This window comes from Mus caroli, unplaced genomic scaffold (assembly GCF_978045245.1).
Source record: "Mus caroli unplaced genomic scaffold, Mus_caroli_1 scaffold_1, whole genome shotgun sequence".
NCBI lineage: Eukaryota > Metazoa > Chordata > Mammalia > Rodentia > Muridae > Mus > Mus caroli.
Window position 1 is genome coordinate 8195952 of NW_028227256.1, and position 21072 is coordinate 8217023.

The 21072-nt window shown below is 38.6% G+C and overlaps 1 protein-coding gene across 5 annotated transcripts in view; it reads left to right on the forward strand.

Moving 5' to 3' along the window:
- Prex2 (phosphatidylinositol-3,4,5-trisphosphate dependent Rac exchange factor 2) overlaps positions 1–21072 on the forward strand; it is a 321717-nt gene that overhangs the window by 224365 nt on the left and 76280 nt on the right. For all 5 annotated transcript variants that reach the window (XM_029482876.2, XM_029482881.2, XM_021163512.3 and 2 more), the window contains 2 exons: positions 8–110; positions 4486–4629. In XM_029482876.2, coding sequence (XP_029338736.1) covers positions 8–110; positions 4486–4629 — 247 coding nt within the window. The remainder of the gene's footprint in view (positions 1–7; positions 111–4485; positions 4630–21072) is intronic.

Genomic DNA, 21072 nt, shown 5'->3' on the forward strand with positions numbered 1-21072 from the left:
ATTGTAGAAAGATGAACAAGCCATGCTTGAGGATACACTGGTAGCCCTGTTTGATTTGGAAAAAGTTTCCTTCTTCTTCAAACCATCAGAAGAGGATCCACTGGTTGCAAGTGAGAAACTTTGTGTGTCTAGAGTGGTTTTGGTCACAGATGTTAACATCTTTTCATTTGCATTCTATCTATGCCCCTTTGACTTTTTCCAATATTAATGCTGACAGAGGCTGTATTTGAGAAGTCCTACTTGAGTAATAGTATATATTGTGTGGTGAACCCACGGTCTATTGTTCATGTCTTTACACTTTTGTAAATGACCATCACTCTTCTACTAGTTCAACCTTGTTATAAATGTTTAAGAAGATGTCTACCAGTCTAGAAATGTTGTTTGCTTATAGAAACATTTTTATGTGCTTCCTGTTTTTCACAAGTATGTGGTTCCTATGAATTGTAATAGAAGATATAAGTCTCTTCAGAGATTGGATGAAGTGCTTATTCACCTTCTCAATTACTAATATGGTAGATAGAGACTCAATAAGTACCTATTTCAAATCCATGATTTGATGAAATTATGATAATCTTTTTTTATTTGTTTCATCAAACACTTCTTTTGAATGCTTACTTCTTGCCAGCACTATTCTGGGTACCAGGTTCAAAGGAGTACTGAACAGATGGTGTCTTCCATGGATTATAAATTGAAGTGAGGAAATATAATGACAAGTTAGAAAAACAAAATTTGATGCTAAGTTAAAAGCAACATTAGAATAAATCAGAATATAAAGATGGAGAAACAGTAAAAGTTGTTCCTAATAGGATGAGGGATATCTACTGTAAGGGAGCAGGGCCCTGAAGGAGCCGATGAAGAGTCAGTCACACAGATATTGGGAGAGGAGTGTCAGACTTCAGTGGATGAAAAGCCTATTGTGTTGCCTTTGGTTTTTTGTCAAGGATAAACTAGCAAGTCACATGCAAGTAGTTCACATGTTTCTAGACTGGGGTTCCATTTGGTTGCTTGTCTAGCCTTTGCCCATCAGCACATTGGCTTAGTTTCTGTAACTGTAGGGATACCTGGAGGTAGACAGTCCCTGTCCTTCATTCCTCCTCCTCCTCCTCAATCCTCCATTGCTTTTCCTTAGCACTATGTTATTTTTTCTCAATCCTTTTCCTCATCATGTGAACTTTGGAATCATTTTGTTGATATCCATGAATACCTTGGAATTTTAAGAAATTGGATGAACAATGTATATCAGATTTTTAAAAATCTTGACAATTATACTGGCTAGTTTTGTGTCAACTTGACACAGGCTTGAGTTATCAGAGGGAAAGGAGCTTCAGTTGAGAAAAGGCCTCCATGAGATCCAACTGTAAGGCATTTTCTCAATTAGTGATCAAGGCGGGGAGGTCCCCTTGTGGGTAGTGCCATCTCTGGGCTGGTAGCTTTGGATTCTATAAGAGAGCAGGCTGAGCAAGCCAGTAAAGAACATCTCTCCATGGCCTCTGCATCAGCTCCTGCTTCCTGACCTGCTTGAGTTCCAGTCCTGACTTCCTTGGTGATAAACAGCAGCAGGAAAATGTAAGCTGAGTAAACCCCTTCCTCCCCAACTGTTTCTTGGTCAGAATGTTTGTGCAGGAATAGAAACCCTGACTAAGACAACAATATTGAGTCCTCTTAATCATGAACATAGGTTAGCTTCCCGTTAGTTTCCTAGTTTGTATTTGTGTGTTGTGCTGTGTGTCAGAAATTTCTCTTATATTAATCTTGTACATGTTTTAGTATATTTATAAGTATTTCATTTTAGAGAATACTGGTACAAATAGTAACATGTTTAGTAACATGTTTCTAATTTTGTATTTTGTTGCAGACTTATGGGGAAATTGTTGGTTTTTTGTATATTAACTTTTTGTCTCTTACTTCCTTGATATATACATACATTTGTTTCAAGAAAACTTGGTTCATCTCAGATTTTCTTCTATCATTGAACTTCTGTAACCAGAAGTTTACTCTTTTCTTAGTGTGTCTGTTTTTCAATGTTCTTTTCTTCTATGGTTGGCTCAGTGAGAACAGATATTACAGAATTGAAAAGCAGAGGGAGTGAGAGACATCAACTTTCTTGATACTGATTTTAGTGGGAAATCATAGTTTCTCACAACAAAATATGATATTAGCTATAGCTTTATATATATTTTTCTTGTTGAGGAATATTGACCGAGAATAATTTTTCATGAGTACATGTTATGTTTTATCAATGCTTGTCTTGTATGTTGCCAGGATTAGGTAGGGTGTTTTTTTTGGCCTATTAATACAATGGATTATATTAATTTGGCATACTTTGTGTAAACCCTACCTAATAATGGTATATAATTGTTTGCTTGATTCCATTTGTATATTTTGGGGTAATTTTTATGTCCATAAAAATTATGGACAAGGAAACTGTTTTCACTCCTTCATGTAATATTGAATTTTCACTTCACAGTAAAGAAGATGTTGCTAGTTTGTAGTAAGTTTTACCACCTTAATTTCTTTCTGCCTTTAGTTTACAACAGTCTGTAACACACATCTGGCTGCAGCATCACTGTCATTCTTTCAAAAACATTGTTTACTTAGCACAGCTTTGTTATACTGATGACAAAGAATAAATTCACAAAGTTTAATAAACAATGGCATATGTGACAGATATGAATAAAGTAAAATATGGAAATATTTAACAGGCAAAAGTCTATATTTTCTTTTGTTTGTCTTTGTCTGCACCTCTTTCATTCTATCTCTTAATCTCTTTCTCTTTTTAATCTCCATCTCTCTCTACATCTCTCTTTCCCCTCTCTCCCTATCTCTTTCTCTGTAACCCATGTTATGCTGGAACCCCACAATCTTCCAGTACAGGTGTGAAAGGCTGTGCTTGATGGTTATTGTTATGCTGTTTTGGTTTTTAATTTTAACAACTAGGAATAAAAAATGTTACCAATAATGAAAAAGGTATTCTTCTAAATCTTCAATTGAGAAACTTATATTTCTATTTCTTAAATCAAATCACTAATGTCTCTCTATGAAATAGTTATAGAAATAAGATAGTCATTAGGATGTGGCATAAAGGAGACTGGTGAACATCACTGCCATAGCCCCATTAGCAATGTATACAATTAAGAAGATAAGTATGGAGCTTATGATCTATGTAGTCAATGGCATTTGAATTTGAACTCTAATCAGTTTCATTTCAGAAAGCAAGTTTGAAGTACTAATGTTGAATCAAGATATATTAAGTACCTGCTATGTTTTGCTCTTAATTTTTAACTAATTAGTATCAGTGTTCTAGTTTGAATATATTCAGAATGATTTTATATTCTTTTATAATAGTGTAGAAATATTGTGGATTCATATATAAGAAAAAGGATCTAGAGTTGCACTGTAAAATACTCCCACAGCTTTTTAGCCATTCATGTTGCCTCATTCCTTTAAGCCATTGAGTTTAAGTTATTTGAAAATAGTTACAATAATTTGAGAAGATAATTTTTAATGATCATAAGGCATCCTCAACAGAATATGTTCATTTTAAAGATACTCAAGAGAACAGAGAATATAAAACCCATGTTTATTTCTTAATGGTTGCTATGTAATCTGTTTCTCACATACTACTTAAGGAGTATACCTCATAGGCTCATTTTGACTAAATATGAATGAGCCAGTTGCCCTGAGAGATCCTCATTTAGTTAAGCGAGTCATCTGGTATATCAAAGTGCAACCATGTTTTCATTACAGGATGAGGTATTAAACTCAGAATAGGTATTAAGCCTATTTTTTTAGCTAGTGAGACTCAGATTCAGTACTTCTTTACCTAATAGCACTTTGTATGCCTTGTAGGCCTAAATGTTCAGTGCAAGTGTCCAACACTGAGGAGAAAGTTTCTCCAGTATAAACATCACTCTCAGGGGAAGGGTATCCCGATAGGAGCCAGTGAATAACACAAAGTCACACTGCACAATAAACCTCATACAAGAGATTTATTGGAAAAGATGCAAAGATGATGGCTTCCTTTGCTTTGCCAAGAAGCACCAAAGCACTGAGCAGGATACTGGCTTTAGAAATGGTCTTTGGGTTGGGGTGGAGATTTCCAGGGTACCCTGGAATTGGTGGGATTTTGTGGCCTGATATTGGGGCAAGCTCAGGAATTGGTGGGATTTTGTGGCCTAATCATGGACTTTTCCCCCTATAAAACAAAGCTTGGCCACTTGCATCTTCTGGGACTGAAAAAGGACCTTATAGCCATTAAAGTAGTCTTGGAGTGAGCCCAGACATCAGAACAGTTTGGGGGGCTGGGTCTGGCCATTTACATACCTAAAGGAGCTTACATAGAGAAGCACTCCTAATGCATTACTTTGTAGCAAATTTCAGGATTCCTTTTTGTAAAAAAGTTTAGCACATTTCTAATATAACCCAAATGTACTGTCTAGCATATCATGACTTCAGGAAATGATGTGGCATTGTCTGTTACTTCAGATGTCCCTCTTACCTACCAAGTGGAAGGAAGCAGGCAGGCTCTGAAAGTTTACTTCTACATGGATAGTTACCATTTTGAGCAGCTGCCCCAACGGTTGAAGAATGGAGGAGGGTTTAAAATTCATCCTGTTCTCTTTTCACAAGGTGAGCTTTTCCTTTTCAGGCTTTGGGTATGGAAACCATTTTATTTTTATTAATGTTTTAAATACATTTAATGTTAATGATGAAGTCTTTTTTTCACTAATTTGAAATTTTCTTCAGTGTTCAGTTAATGTAATTGTTTCCAGGAATATTTGGTTTGTGGAATAGTTAGAGGGTGGACTGGGAGGGGGATAAAATCTGGACTGTGAAAAAAGATTAAATAAAAAATTTATAGCATAAAAATGACCAGAAATATAAAGTAATCAAGACAACAGAACAAATAGCCTTGTGGTGGTTTAAATATGCTTGGCCCAGTAGCACTATTAGGAGTTGTGGCCTTGTTAGAGTAGGTATGGCCTTGTTGGAGGAAGTGTGTTTTTGTAGGGGTGAGCTTTGTGACCCTAGCTTCCTGGAAGTCAATCTCCTCCTGGTTACATTCAGAACAAGATATAGAACTCTCAGCTCCTCCAGTGCCCTGTCTGCCTGCATGCTGCCATGCTTCCCACTATGACGATAATGCACTGACCCACAGAACCTGTAAGCCAGCCCCAATTAAATATTTTCCTTTACAAGAAAAAAAATATTTGCTTTGAATATATTTATCAAATGGAGTTGGAGCATTTTATAAGAAAGAGAAGTACATCAAGTACTTCAAAGAAATAATGGTGAATAACTCTAATGAACCGATTGAATAAAGTATGGCAGAATAATCAAAGGGCTAGTCTACTATATATAGCATAGAAAATGTTCAACAGTAGTATATTTCTGCTGAATGTGATGGTGTAAGCCTGTAGTCCCAGCACTCAGGAGGCTGAGGCAGAAAAGATATTAATTTGAGGTCAATTTGGGCTATACGGTGAGACTCTATCTGAAAATAAAGACAGTTGTACATGAATTTTTACTCTGGCTTCTGCTCTGTGATTATTCACAAATGTGCATGAGTACTAAATGTTTCCTGTATCACTGGCTGAACAAATTGCTACCTGTTATTATTGCTCATATCTTTTGTGTGAGGAAATACATATTCCTAATCAGTTTTCTGTAAGTAATCAGTGAATGACATCTGCAGTAGAAGAAATTCAGAATGATATAAGAATGAAGAGTCTTGCCATCAGCTCCAGGAGAAGCTGGGTACCCAGAAGGGATCTGACACTCATTATTATGTAGTCTGTTAGTGCAGGAGGATCTCCCTATCTCCTAAAAGGAGCATGCTAGATCCCACAACTACATTGATTTCTAAATGGTATCCTACAGAATTCCAGGTTTTCCTTTTGGGGTTTTCAAGAATTATGTTTATTTATTGTGGACTTTAATAGACTGATAAAAATGAGCAGAGTAAAGAAAGAAATCAACCAGTGTAACTGAGGAATAATAATCAGGCACATGATAGCCAGATTTGCCACAGTGGAAATTTTGCTTTGTGCCATGTATTTATTAACCTGAAAGTCTGGTTTTTAGAAGCTAGGCTATTCTCCATCAGGTTTCCACAGTGATTCCACCCAAGGGCCATATCTGTGATTTTAAGGATAGGAGGCATTTTCATTTATCTTGTGATAGTTAAGATCAATGTTGGTATAAGAAAAAAAAATGAAAAAGAAACAATGACCAGGAGCAGATCTTAGAAAATAAATGAAATTAACCTGAATAATAAATAATAATAATAAATGATAAATGAGATCAACCTGAAATATGTGAGATGTCTTCACAGAGCTGGATAACAACAGAGAAGAGTGCTGGGCCAGGGAGTGCATCTTTATATTTTACATTTTACATTGGGCTTGCAGCTCTTAAGGAATCTTTGTATCTTGTCTTCCTTGTTTTATATTATGAGAGAGACAGAGACAGATACATACAGAGATAGACACACTGAGAAACAGACAGACACACAGGCAGTGTATACAGAGACATGGAAAGAGAGAGAGAGGGAGAGAGAGAGAGAGAGAGAATGAGAGAGAGAGAGAGAGCACCACCATGTCCATATGAACAGCCTGTGGTCCTATGATGCCCACTTTCTCCTGCTGTTAAGGACTCTAGGGCTCATACTTAAACTGTCAGGGTCAGATCACTGAGGACCAAGTACCTTTCCCCAGTGAGCCATGTTACCAAACTTATTTCTCAAAAATTGTCATCTTTGCAACCATTACTGATATGACAGATGTCACTAAACAGTTCTTTTAAAAAAATTGATTCATTCATGATATAACCACCTCCAATAACTGACTAAACACACCCCATTGCAAATGCATATAGAGAAAAGAATATTTTATAAGTAACTTATTTTGTAATGTTTGCACAAGCCAATTGAAAAATAAGTCCATTGCTTTAAAGTCATTTAAGAAACCTACAGTAAACATTCATACCTCATAGTGATAACATAAGAGAAGCATGTCTTTAATCCCAGCACTCTGGAGGCAAAGGCAGGAAGATCTCCAAATTCCAGCCCAGCCTGGACTACATACTAAGTTCCAGGGAAACCATGGTTACACAGAGAAACCCTGTCACAAAAACAAACAAACAAAAATGATAGAAGTGGAGGGTGGGCAAACGTGTGTTCAAGGTTCCAGAAGGAAACAGATGATTTTGTTTAAAAACTGCCCATGATAAACTTTGTTCCCTTAATGCCTCTCTAGCCATAAAGCTCCTGTGCTCTACCATTAACATCTCTCAGGGTTCTGACAGAACCCAGGGAGAAACAGGCCCACTTTGAGTAGAGACTCACCCAGAATGGTAATTCAAAGTTATGCTAAATGAAAGAAATGGTCTTTCCCCAGGATAAACATGATTTGAAGTATTTCCGTTCGCATTGTGGCTCTTCACTAGCGATTAAAGAATAGAGGGAAATGCGTAAATGTGACAATCTCAGTGGGGTGGTAGTCTTCAGTATCAGCCCTTGGCATGTCCTATGGCAATGGAAACAAGGATATTGCTCTCTTCCTCTCAGGGCCTGGAAGTAAATAAAGTCTAAGGTGAATGTGAACTGCAGGAAGCCACAGCTTCAGAACAGAAACTAGGCAAACAAAAGAATGGTTCTGATTTACAAGCCAAGGCCTACAGAGAGAATCCCATGGGAAAGGTGCCATAAAGAATCTCTACAGTACTTGAAGCTGAAGAGTACTTTAAGATAATCTTTGGCATCCTACATGTGCAGACTTCCTTACAGGTTACACAGTTTAATGTGGATGGGAAATCAAACAGTACACAGAGAATCAATACTCACTCCTCCTTCCGCTGACTTATTTTCATGTCTCTTTTTATTTTCATGACTCACTGTTAGCAGTAATCCACGGGGATTGCACAAAGTCACCTTATAAAGAATTTAGAAAGTGTTCACACTCACGCCAAACAACACACAGCCATTAGGGCAGAACCACTGGGCGGTGGGGCATGAGTACCAAGATATTTTTTGCAATTTTCTAGGTGTTTCTGAGTCCACCAAGATAAGAAGACCACTGGTCTTCCTTTGTTATGAAGTACTTCAATTATCTAGTTAATCTTTGTTTACCTATACTAATTCATTACATGACGGTTCTGGTGTCTAGAGTCTGTGTAATAGGAGCAAAGCAGTTAAGGGCAGGGTAAAAAGTTTGGCCTGCTTATGATGCAGTGGGATGCAGGCTGCCCCTACAAGGAGGCATCAGTTTGCCTCAGTTTTCTTCAGAAAAGTTGATGGTATTTTGAAGGGTGGTGGTACACAGCTAGGAAATGAACTATTTCTGACAGGGTATCTGCCTGACAGCTCTTGGAGCATCCTCTGTAGTCTGTGCCTTGTTTCTCAGATTTTGTCTTTGTGTAAGAACTGCAGGAGCTCTTATAGGGCCCTGATGAGCTTCTGTTCCGAGAGGAGATTGATGTAGAGGAAGCAGACTACTGGGGCAAGTAAGAATCCCAATTCTCAGAGCTCATCCTAAAGCCTCAGCTCTCTTCCTTCTTATATAGACAGCAGTGAGCAGATAGGGGCCAGCTCTACCTGAGCTATATAGAGAAGTGTCTCTTCTCTCTGAGCATGAACTCCACTGGTCTTGGTTAATGATAGGTGTCCAACCAGCCTTAATCCCCAGGGGACTTGGGCTCCTACCTGCTGTCCTCATCTACTCCCCAAAGCATTCAGGTGATGAAGCCTCAGGGAACCTCAGCAAATCACCCCGCCCCTCCCCCCTTTTTTAAACAAGTGGAAGCATAGATTACTGTGTGTCTTACATTTATTTTTCTTTAAAATTGACTAGGTCAGACCACCCCGTTTTTTCCTGCTAGCTCTATAAGTTAAATGGGATGTTTTATTTCCTCTAATTCAAAATGCTAGCAATAAAACAAGCAAACTCAAGCTATGTTTTCAATATTGTTTTTAATTAAATGCTATTAATTATGTTTTCAACCAAGTATGCCAATATAACCTTTGAGAACTATATTATATACATAAGACGTAAGGAAATTAGATAAGGAAATGTTAGGGAGAACAAAGCTGGATATTTTCCTTACATTAGAAATGTAATTTGTAGAACAGCATTCTGTTTCAGGTTCATGTAAATAACAATAAATAAAACAAATCATTTAGCATAAATAGGGAAAACTGTTCTCCTTCCTCCTTTTGGCTACACAAATCTAATTTTTAAATATAGAACTCATCTTTTTTGTTTTTCATTCTCTACAATGTAGACTTATTATTTCTCATAAAATTCTTGCTAAATCTTTTAGCAAACAGACATTTCTACTGTTTCTAAAAAAGTTGTTATAATTTTAATAGTCATGTAAATTTGTTATTGTCAAAAGACATAATAAAAATGGCAATTAATAAGAACAGAGGAGTATTCATTAAAATTATACTGTGTTGATTACATCATTGTCCTTATTGTAGTAGGCTCCAGGGGCAGGACTAGGCCCTTTTGAAAGTGAATCTCAGATACTCAGTTCAACCAAAGCCCCAGCCACTACCCATTTGTCTTGTCTGGAGCCAGAAACAGAAGTGTCCTTGCATGAACCCTTGCTCAGTTTCTAAACTGCTTGCTTATTTATGCACACTTAAGCTCAATCCACAGCTCACAGATATTGAATTATTAATTCTGGAGGGATATCTGGCTTGTTGCCAGGAATATAAAAAAATTTTAATAAATAACTTTTTATTTCCTTACATAGTTTTCTTTTATGTACTATCATTATCATTTTCCATAAATACTACCATTTATCTCCCATATCCATCATTAGTAGCTATTCTCATTTTTCCAGGAGTGGGACCCTCAAGGAACCCGAGGATCTCAGATAGAAATTAATCTGCCTATGGTTGGTTGCACAGCTCCAAAAGAGCAGAGACTTGGGTCTCACAGTTAGCTTTCCAAGTAGGAAGAATGATGGGTGTTAAATTATGGCTGCAGACCGATTGATGACTCCTGGGATAACACCTTGCTAACAGGCCAGTTCACACCCTTTAGCCGGAGTTACCCCTGTGTGCACTTCAGACTGGTTCATAGAAGGCCTCCATTACCCCTGCCTTTATTCAGGGTGAGGAGCTTGCTGATTCTGTTACAGTTTTCCTAGTTAATGTTGAAACTGTGAGGAAAAGCATGCCAAACTTGAAAAGTAGCTGCAAAGATGGCTTCCTGCCTGGGGCTCACATTATATGCATCCACTGAAGTCTTCTACAAAATTGTATGACAATTGTAATTTTTATTAAAAAATAAAAATTTAGTAGTATGCTTTAGAAGCTTCATTGTGACATGTATGAGATCCAAGAAGCTTAGAAAGCATACCATAGTTCAAATTAGTAGTCACCTTTATGATTTTGAAAAAAAGGTAACTTAATTCATAGTACCTCATTATTTAGTTTATAAAGTATTGTATTTAGCAGCTTCAGAAGGAAATACATTTTCTTTAAAACTCAGTTTTGAAATATTTTTTGAAAATCAGAGCTTGTGACTGGTGATCCACAGAAAGGGAAAAGGATTTATGTTTTACCAAATTGCATTCATAACTGATCCGGCAGCTGGCAGCCTATGTATGAAATTTGGATATCTGGTCTGGGTTCTGTTGTGTGATTCATGTCTTCTAAAAATCAAAATAAAAGGAGAAAATAAAACTCCCAAAGTTTAAAGAGAAAAGAAATGCCTAATAAAAAAGTGCCATTAAAGAGAAAACTATGTTAAGCAAAATACCTTTAAAAATGAGTGAGATGTTATATGTGTCTTTTATCCTTATCTAAAATAGCTCACCATTTGGGTAAAATTTCTGTCCTAAGATTTCACAGAATTTGTCTGCACTTTTTGTTACATTAGTAATAATTAACTGAGTAACAGAATATAAATATAAAAAATGAAGTGTCTATGCACACACACATGTACATACATACACAAAACCACACAGTGTTAATTAAAGCCAGATCTAGTACTACTAGGCAAGCACTCTCCCTCTGAGCTGTATCCTCCAATCTTGTTGATTTGAAACAGTCTTACCATGTAGTTCCTGTTGCCCTTGGCTCAGTCTGTGCCCCAGGCTGATATGAGTCACTGTGCTTTTGCCTCCTGACGGATGGAATTATAGCATAGTCAGCTCTGTGGTACTTGGGTCAGAGATGTAGCTTTCCTCTGCTTTCACTAGAAACCTGGGACCTCTTTACGGAGGCATCTGCCTAAGTGAAGTTGAGGTTCGTGACTGAACCAGAGAAAGAAATTTGGGAATGAGTCAGACTGGAACAGAAGTAGAATTTGTTAAGAAAGGGAATTTTTGTATATTAAAGCATTTAAGGACAGAATAATACATACATATGTTGGCTTCTCAGGAAAGAGTTATACCTAATTGTTTTTGCAATGTTTAGCAATAGTTATAATTAGGATTTTAGAGACCTTTGCAGTTGCTTCTCTGAGTGTTCTCAGTGAATGAAGGCATAGGTGGTTTCATCAATCCCTTGGATATGATTACAATATGATAAAGGTTAAACCTTGCATCCCAAAAGTCACAGAAGGGCAATTCTCAGGGTTGAAGTTGGAAAGGGAAAAGGCCATAAATGGTCATGCATGCTTAGGCTGAAAGCATAGTTCATTGCTATTTTAACATTCTTATTCAAATGTCTCTATGTAAAGTGAGTATTAGCTCTGTGTTGGTTAGCTTCATAAGGAATTTGCTGTGGTTCTTAGCTCTTAGCTTTGAGAACCTTCAGCCAGACATCTGGGCAAAGAGGCTCATTCTCTTTCTATGCTTCCCTAATTTCTGTCTGTCTGTCCTGCCTCAATTTCCTCCTATGAGGTTTTGGTACTCTTAAGATTTTATGATGGCCAAAGATCCATTTTCTAGAATTTAGGATTTAGTTGGGACATAGGCCCTTGCTATTCAGGTACCAGAAGTTTCAACCTGCTTATCTAAGGGGGATAAGAGAATGTTCCAGAGATGAAAGACTAAAGTATCCTCCCATTTTTTTATTGAAATCTGTAAGAAACCATGTCATTAACCCTGACATCAAAGGCACAGATGACATTTTATGCAGCAGATGTTTGTGTTTAATTAATAAGATTAGCACTGAAAACAACAGGGCCTTTCTTTGTATCAAGATATAAATTGTAATGATGCTAGTAAATCATTAAAACTTAAGCAGAGAGTGATACAGATTCCATCTGAGTATATAAATCTGGAGGATCTAGGATACATGTTGCCCCACTTCTCAGGTATATATTCCCAACATTCTACTTTATTATAGCAGTAGTTCCCTTGTAAGCCTCTTAGAATATCAAAGGCTTTCAAGTGTCCATGTTGTCCTAACTTTTAGAAGTAAGATTCCTTGGGCTATTGATAAAATACCTGACTCTTATATATTAGGAATGTAACAAAATATATAAGAATGATTCCAGGAAGAGATCCAGTGTGGAACAGACTCAAAGAAATAGTGTAAGGTTGTCATTGGGTATATATCATACCAGTGGTGTTCAAAAGGACACTTGTTGTATGTAGTTTTGTATCAGAAGATGGCCTAGTCAGCCATCAGTGGAAAGAGAGGCCCATTGGTCTTGCAAACTTTATATGCCTTAGTACAGGAGAACACCAGGGCCAAGAAGTGGGAGTCGGTGGGTAGGGGAGTGTGGGGGGGGAGGATATGGGGGACTTTTGGAATAGCATTGGAAATGTAAATGAAGAAAATACCTAATTAAAATAAAATTTAAAAAAGAAAGAAAGAAAAAAGAAAAAAAGCCAGGCTATCACCTTCTCAGGACTGTGCTCTCAGTTTGGCTCTGAATCAAGCTCTGTCCCATTCTCAACATAGCTCCACCAACAATCAGGTGGTTCTCTTAACCCTCGGAGCTGTGACTGCTCCTCCAACTCCTCATGGCTAGCTCCAGTAAACCTCTAATGAACACCCTGCAGTTCTACCCTTTCTCCTGCCCACCTGAGTCACCATGAATGAAAAAACACCAGACAGTCTTAGTATCTTAAAACCAGCCAGATAACACAACTGCTGGGCGAAGACTCTATTGCTCTAAACTTGTCAGCTATCCTACGTTAGAATTCTACCTATGGTGGAGGCTGCCACCTGTTCTAGTAGCCCCCAGACATTTCTTACCTGTCTCATGCTCCTTCCTCCAAAGCCTGGCCAAAAAGCCCTTTCTATATCTCTTTCCTCCTTTCCCTCCTGGGACCCCAAAAATCCCACCTCTTTATCTTCACTCAACAATTGGCCTCTGCTGTCTATTGACATAATCCAGAAACAATTAGGGAACCAGATTTCAGTACCAGCCTCTTCATCTACAGGCACTAGTGAAGCAAATCAAAATGTAAGTAAATTTACAACTTTGAATAGGTTTATAACTTCTTTTTTTTAATTTTTAATATTTTTATTACATATTTTCCTCAATTACATTTCCAATGTTATCCCAAAAGTCCCTCATAGCGCCCCCCACTTCCCTACCCACCCATTCCCATTCTTTTGGCCCTGGCATTCCCCTATATTGGGGCATATAAAGTTTGCAAGTCCAATGGGCCTCTCTTTCCATTGATGGCCGACTAGACCATCTTTCGATACATATGCAGCTAGAGACAAGAGCTCCGGGGTTCTGGTTAGTACATCATGTTGTTCCAACAATAGGGTTGCAGATCCCTTTAGCTCCTTGGGTACTTTCTCTAGCTTCTCCATTGGGAGCCCTGTGATACATCCAATAGCTGACTGTGAATATCCACTCCTGTGTTTGCTAGGCCCCGGCATCGTCTCACAAGAGACAGCTATATTTGGGTCCTTTCAGCAAAATCTTGCTAGTGTATGCAATGGTGTCAGCGTTTAGAAGCTGCTTATGGGATGGATCCCTGGATACGGCAGTCTCTAAATGGTCCATCCTTTCATCACAGCTACGAACTTTGTCTCTGTAACTCCTTCCCTGGGTGTTTTGTTCCCAATTCTAAGAAAGGGCACAGTGTCCACACTTTGGTCTTCATTCTTCTTGAGTTTCATGCATTTAGCAAATTGTATCTCATATCTTGGGTATCCTAAGTTTTGGGCTAATATCCACTTATCAGTGAATACATATTGTGTGAGTTCTTTTGTGATTGTGTTACTTCACTCAAGATGATGCCCTCCAGGTCCATCCATTTGGCTAGGAATTTCATAAATTCATTCTTTTTAATAGCTGAGTAGTACTCCATTGTGTAAATGTACCATAATTTCTGTATCCATTCCTCTGTTGAGGGACATCTGGGTTCTTTCCAGCTTCTGGCTATTATAAATAGGGCTGCTATGAACATAGAGGAGCATGTGTCCTTTTTACCGGTTGGGACATCTTCTGGATATATGCCCAGGAGAGGTATTGCTGGATCCTCCGGTAGTACTATGTCCAATTTTCTGAGGAACCGCCAAACTGATTTCCAGAGTGGTTGTACAAGCTTGCAATCCCACCAACAATGGAGGAGTGTTCCTCTTTCTCCACATCCTCGCCAGCATCTGCTGTCACCTGAATTTTTGATCTTAGCCATTCTGACTGGTGTGAGGTGGAATCTCATGGTTGTTTTGATTTGCATTTCCCTGATGATTAAGGATGTTGAACATTTTTTCAGGTGCTTCTCTGCCATTCGGTATTCCTCAGGTGAGAATTCTTTGTTCAGTTCTGAGCCCCATTTTTTAATGGGGTTATTTGACTTTCTGGAGTCCACCTTCTTGAGTTCTTTATATATATTGGATATTAGTCCCTTATCTGATTTAGGATAGGTGAAGATCCTTTCCCAATCTGTTGGTGGTTTTTTTGTCTTATTGATGGTGTCTTTAGCCTTGCAGAAGCTTTGCAGTTTCATGAGGTCCCACTTGTCAATTCTCGATCTTACAGCACAAGCCATTACTTTTCTATTCAGGAATTTTTCCCCTGTGCCCATATCTTCAAGGCTTTTTCCCACTTTCTCCTCTATAAGTTTCAGTGTCTCTAGTTTTATGTGAAGTTCCTTGATCCACTTAGACTTGACCTTAGTACAAGGAGATGGGAATGGATCGATTCGCATTCTTCTACATGTTAACAACCAGTTGTGCCAGCACCATTTGTTGAAAATGCTGTCTTTCTTCCACTGGATGTTTTTAGCTCCCTTGTCGAAGATCAAGTGACCGTAGGTGTGTGGGTTCATTTCTGGGTCTTCAATTCTATTCCATTGGTCTATTTGTCTGTCACTATACCAGTACCATGCAGTTTTTATCACAATTGCTCTGTAGTAGAGCTTTAGGTCCGGCATGGTGGTTCCACCAGAGGTTCTTTTATCCTTGAGAAGAGTTTTTGCTATCCTAGGTTTTTTGTTATTCCAGATGAATTTGCAGATTGCACTTTCTAATTCGTTGAAGAATTGAGTTGGAATTTTGATGGGGATTGCATTGAATCTGTAGATTGCTTTTGGCAAGATAGCCATTTTTACAATGTTGATCCTGCCAATCCATGAGCATGGGAGATCTTTCCATCTTCTGAGATCTTCTATAATTTCTTTCTTCAGAGACTTGAAGTTTTTATTATACAGATCTTTCACTTCCTTAGTTAGAGTCACGCCAAGATATTTTATATTATTTGTGACTATTGAGAAGGGTGTTGTTTCCCTAATTTCTTTCTCAGCCTGTTTATTCTTTGTGTAGAGAAAGGCCATTGATTTGTTTGAGTTAATTTTATATCCAGCTACTTCACCGAAGCTGTTTATCAGGCTTAGGAGTTCTCTGGTGGAATTTTTAGGGTCACTTAGATATACTATCATATCATCTGCAAAAAGTGATATTTTGACTTCATCTTTTCCAATTTGTATCCCTTTGATCTCCTTTTGTTGTCGAATTGCTCTGGCTAGGACTTCAAGTACAATGTTGAATAGGTATGGAGAAAGTGGACAGCCTTGTCTAGTCCCTGATTTTAGAGGGATTGCTTCAAGCTTCTCACCATTTACTTTGATGTTGGCTACTGGTTTGCTGTAGATTGCTTTTATCATGTTTAGGTATGGGCCTTGAATTCCTGATCTTTCCAAGACTTTCATCATGAATGGGTGTTGGATCTTGTCAAATGCTTTTTCCGCATCTAACGAGATGACCATGTGGTTTTTGTCTTTGAGTTTGTTTATATACTGGATTACGTTGATGGATTTCCATATATTGAACCATCCTTGCATCCCTGGGATGAAACCTACTTGGTCAGGATGGATGATTGTTTTGATGTGTTCTTGGATTCGGTTAGCAAGAACTTTATTGAGGATTTTTGCATCAATATTCATAAGGGATATTGGTCTGAAGTTTTCTATCTTTGTTGGGTCTTTTTGTGGTTTAGGTATCAGAGTAATTGTGGCTTCATAGAATGAGTTGGGTAGAGTACCTTCTGTTTCTATTTTGTGGAATAGTTTGTGAAGAACTGGGATTAGATCTTCTTTGAAGGTCTGATAGAACTCTGCACTAAACCCATCTGGTCCTGGGCTTTTTTTAGTTGGGAGACTATTAATGACTGCTTCTATTTCTTTGGGGGGATATAGGGCTGTTTAGATCATTAACCTGATCTTGATTCAACTTTGGTACCTGGTATCTGTCTAGGAACTTCTCCATTTCATCCAGGTTCTCCAGTTTTGTTGAGTATAGCCTTTGGTAGAAGGATCTGATGGTGTTTTGGATGTCTTCAGGATCTGTTGTTATGTCTCCTTTTTCATTTCTGATTTTGTTAATTAGGATGCTTTCCCTGTGCCCTCTAGTGAGTCTGGCTAAGGGTTTATCTATCTTGTTGATTTTCTCAAAGAACCAGCTCCTTGATTGGTTGATTCTTTGAATAGTTCTTCTTGTTTCCACTTGGTTGATTTCGCCCCTGAGTTTGATTATTTCCTGCCATCTACTCCTCTTGGGTGAATTTGCTTCCTTTTGTTCTAGTTCTTTTAGGTATGTTGTCAAGCTGCTAATGTGTGCTCTCTCTAGTTTCCTTTTGGAGGCACTCAGAGCTATGAGTTTTCCTCTTAGAAATGCTTTCATTGCGTCCCATAAGTTTGGGTATGTTGTGGCTTCATTTTCATTGAACTCTAAAAAGTCCTTAATTTCTTTCTTTATTCCTTCCTTGACCAAGGTATCATTGAGAAGAGTGTTGTTCAGTTTCCACGTGAAGGTTGGCTTTCTATTATTTATTTTGTTATTGAAGATCAGCCTTAGTCCATGGTGATCTGATAGGATGCATGGGACAATTTCAATATTTTTGTATCTGTTGAGGCCTGTTTTGTGACCATTTATGTGGTCAATTTTGGAGAAAGTACCATGAGGTGCTGAGAAGAAGGTATATCCTTTTGTTTTAGGATAGAATGTTCTGTAGATATCTGCCAGATCCATTTGATTCATAACTTCTGTTAGTTTCACTGTTTCCCTGTTTAGTTTCTGTTTCCACGATCTGTCCATTGGTGAAAGTGGTGTGTTGAAGTCTCCCACTATTATTGTATGAGGTGTAATGTGTGCTTTGAGATTTACTAAAGTTTCTTTAATGAATGTGGCTGCCTTTGTATTTGGAGCATAGATATTCAGGATTGATAGTTCCTCTTGGAGGATTTTACCTTTGATGAGTATGAAGTGTCCCTCCCTGTCTTTTTTAATGACTTTGGGTTGGAAGTCAATCTTATCAGATATTAGAATGGCTACTCCAGCTTGCTTCTTCCTACCATTTGCTTGGAAAATTGTTTTCCAGCCTTTCATTCTGAGGTAGTGTCTATCTTTTTCTCTGAGATGAGTTTCCTGTAAGCAGCAAAATGTTGGGTCTTGTTTGTGTAGCCAGTTTGTTAGTCTATGTCTTTTTATCGGGGAGTTGAGTCCATTGATATTAAGAGATATTAAGGAAAAGTAATTGTTGTTTCCTGTTATTTTTGTTGTTAAAGTTGGCATTTTGTTCTTGTGGCTGTCTTCTTTTAGGTTTGTTGAGGGATTACCTTCTTGTAGTTTCTAGGGCGTGGTTCCTGTCCTTGTATTGTTTTTTTTCTGTTATTATCCTTTGAAGGGCTGGATTCGTGGAGAGATAATGTGTGAATTTGGTTTTGTCGTGGAATACTTTGGTTTCTCCATCTATGTTAATTGAGAGTTTGGCTGGGTATAGTAGCCTGGGCTGGAATTTGTGTTCTCTTAGTTTCTGTATAACATCCGTCCAGGATCTTCTGGCTTTCATAGTCTCTGTTGAAAAATCTGGTGTAATTCTGATAGGCTTGCCTTTATATGTTACTTGGCCTTTTTCTCTTACTGCTTTTAGTATTCTATCTTTATTTAGAGCATTTGTTGTTCTGATTATAATGTGTCGGGAGGTATTTCTTTTCTGGTCCAGTCTATTTGGAGTTCTGTAGGCTTCTTGTATGTTCATGGGCATCTCTTTCTTTAGATTTGGGAAGTTTTCTTCTATAATTTTGTTGAAGATGTTTGCTGGTCCTTTGAGTTGAAAATCTTCATTCTCATCCACTCCTATTATCCGTAGGTTTGGTCTTCTCATTGTGTCCTGTATTTCTTGGATGTTTTGAGTTAGGATCTTTTTGCATTTTACATTTTCCTTGATTGTTGTGCCGATGTTCTCTATGGAATCTTCTGCACCTGAGATTCTCTCTTCCATCTCTTGTATTCTGTTGCTGATGCTCGTATCTATGGTTCCAGATTTCTTTCCTAGGGTTTCTATCTCCAGTGTTGCCTCATTTTGGGTTTTCTTTATTGTGTCTACTTCCCTTTTTAGGTCTAGTATGGTTTTGTTCATTTCCATCATCTGTTTGGATGTGTTTTCCTGTTTTTCTTTAAGGACTTCTACCTGTTTGATTGTGTTATCCTGTTTTTCTTTAAGGACTTGTAACTCTTTAGCCATGTTCTCCTGTAATTCTTTAAGTGAGTTATTAAAATCCTTCTTGATGTCCTCTACCATCATCATGAGATATGCTTTTAGATCCGTGTCTAGCTTTTCCGGTGTGTTGGGGTGCCCTGGACTGGGCGAAGTGGGGGTGCTGGGTTCTGATGATGGTGAGTGGTCTTGGTTTCTGTTCGTAAGATTATTACGTTTACCTTTCGCCATCTGGTAATCTCTGGGGTTATTTGTTATCGTTGTCACTGTTTAAAGATTGGAGCAGAAGCTGTGTTCCACTCACCAGCAGTCTCAAAATCCTGCGGCGGGGGTCGTGGGTAGCTGGAGGTACCCCGGTGCTGGTCCAGCCGGAAGAGGCCTGTGGTCCAACTCAGGCCGGTTTTCTGCTTCCCTAACTAATGCAGTCTCTGGTCCTGCGTGCAATTGGATTGGAGCAGAAGCTGTGTTCCACTCACCAGAAGTCTTAAGATCCTATGGAGGGTGTTGTGGGTAGCTGGCGAGTGTCAGCCGACCCTGCACCCTAGCTACCCCTGTGCTTTTCTGACCGGAAGAGGCTTGTGGCCCTACGTAGGCCGGATTTCTGCCTCCCCAACCAAAGCAGTCTCAGGTCCCGCGAGATTGGACTGGAGCAGAAGCTGTGTTCCACTCACCAGCAGTCCCAAAATCCTGTGGCGGGGGTCGTGGGTAGCTGGCGGGTGTCAGGCAACCCTGCGCTCTAGCTACCCCGGCGCTGATCCGGCCGGATGAGGCCTGTGGCCCTACTCAGGCCGGTTTCTGCTTCCCTAACTAATGCAGTCTCAGGTCCTGCGCGCAATTGGATTGGAGCAGAAGCTGTGTTCCACTCACCAGAAGTCTTAAGATCCTGTGGCGGGTGTTGTGGGTAGCTGGCGAGTGTCAGCTGACTCTGCGCCCTAGCTACCCTGTTGCTTTTCTCGGTTTATAACTTCTTTTAGCAAATTAAGGTTTGGGGTTTGTAGTGGCTATTCCTGGTTGCCAACTTGCTTGTTTTTGTTTTTGTTTTTCTTGAAGAAACCTTTTAAGTCTTCTGATGTTCACAGACATAAAGATGTTATCTGCAAGATACTCTTAGGCTGTGGATACCTTGAAGATAGAGACTTTATTATAGGGAGTAAGGTCCTACCTTATTTATTTGATATCTTTTTTAATCAAGCATAGTAGATGTTCATCCATCTTGTAGAGATGTCAGCAAAGACTAGAAAGTATACAGAGAGACAGCTCAGTAAAATCTAGTTGGCCGGAGATTTACCTCTCCTTTGTATAATGTTGAGGAAAGTGGTGACTTGGCTTCACCCTCTGCATTAATTCAGAGCTAAAGAGGACAACACCTGATTATGGGTTCTGGTTATAGACTTTAACCTTTTTCCCTCAAGGGCACGAGTGACTGGGGCAGTTAATGCTTCTCTTCCCTGGCGACATGAAATCCCTTAATTTTCCACTGATCTTCTTTGGATGACAGATTTGTATGTTCACATTGAGTTCAGCGTGAGCCACTTTTATCTGCATCCTTGATGAATAGCACATTTCTTCTCTGATTCCTGCTTCTGTGTAAAACGGGCTTGCATACATAGAGTGGTAGAGTGCTGTTTGTCTATTAGTTTATTTCCTTGATATCATAAGGAAATTGTCCTTCTGGTAACCCTAATTGTGTATCACTACTACCCATATGGGTCACCAGATGACTTACAGAAGAAGTAAAATTCAGAACTATATTTACTGAGAATATTTTTTCTGTTAAAATTTGTCTTTCTTTCCATACAGCTATGGGAACATGAAGAACTAGAAAATCATGTTTAGAATCAATGTACACATTGAGTCACATATTTTTTCCTACTTAGAAATTCCCAGTTAAATTGATCAGTTCAGCTTTGTGAGCTGAGGTGTTGGGAGACAGGTGTGTGATCTTTCTTGTCTTCTGGATGCTACTATTGCATTATTGCCTATCAGTTCCAGGTTAACTGTTTCTATCTGTAAAAAATTATACATGGGTTCATTGATGGTTCATCTTTAAAGCCAGGGCCAGTGGTGTAGACTTGTGATCTAATCACTCCACACAGGAGTGTACTAATTTGTTTCTGCAACTTGAAGTTCGTAGGCTTTACATGTGAAAAATCTTGAAAATTGTCTGGTGGTTCCAATAATGTGCTTGGTTCTAGGTAGCCAACCACTG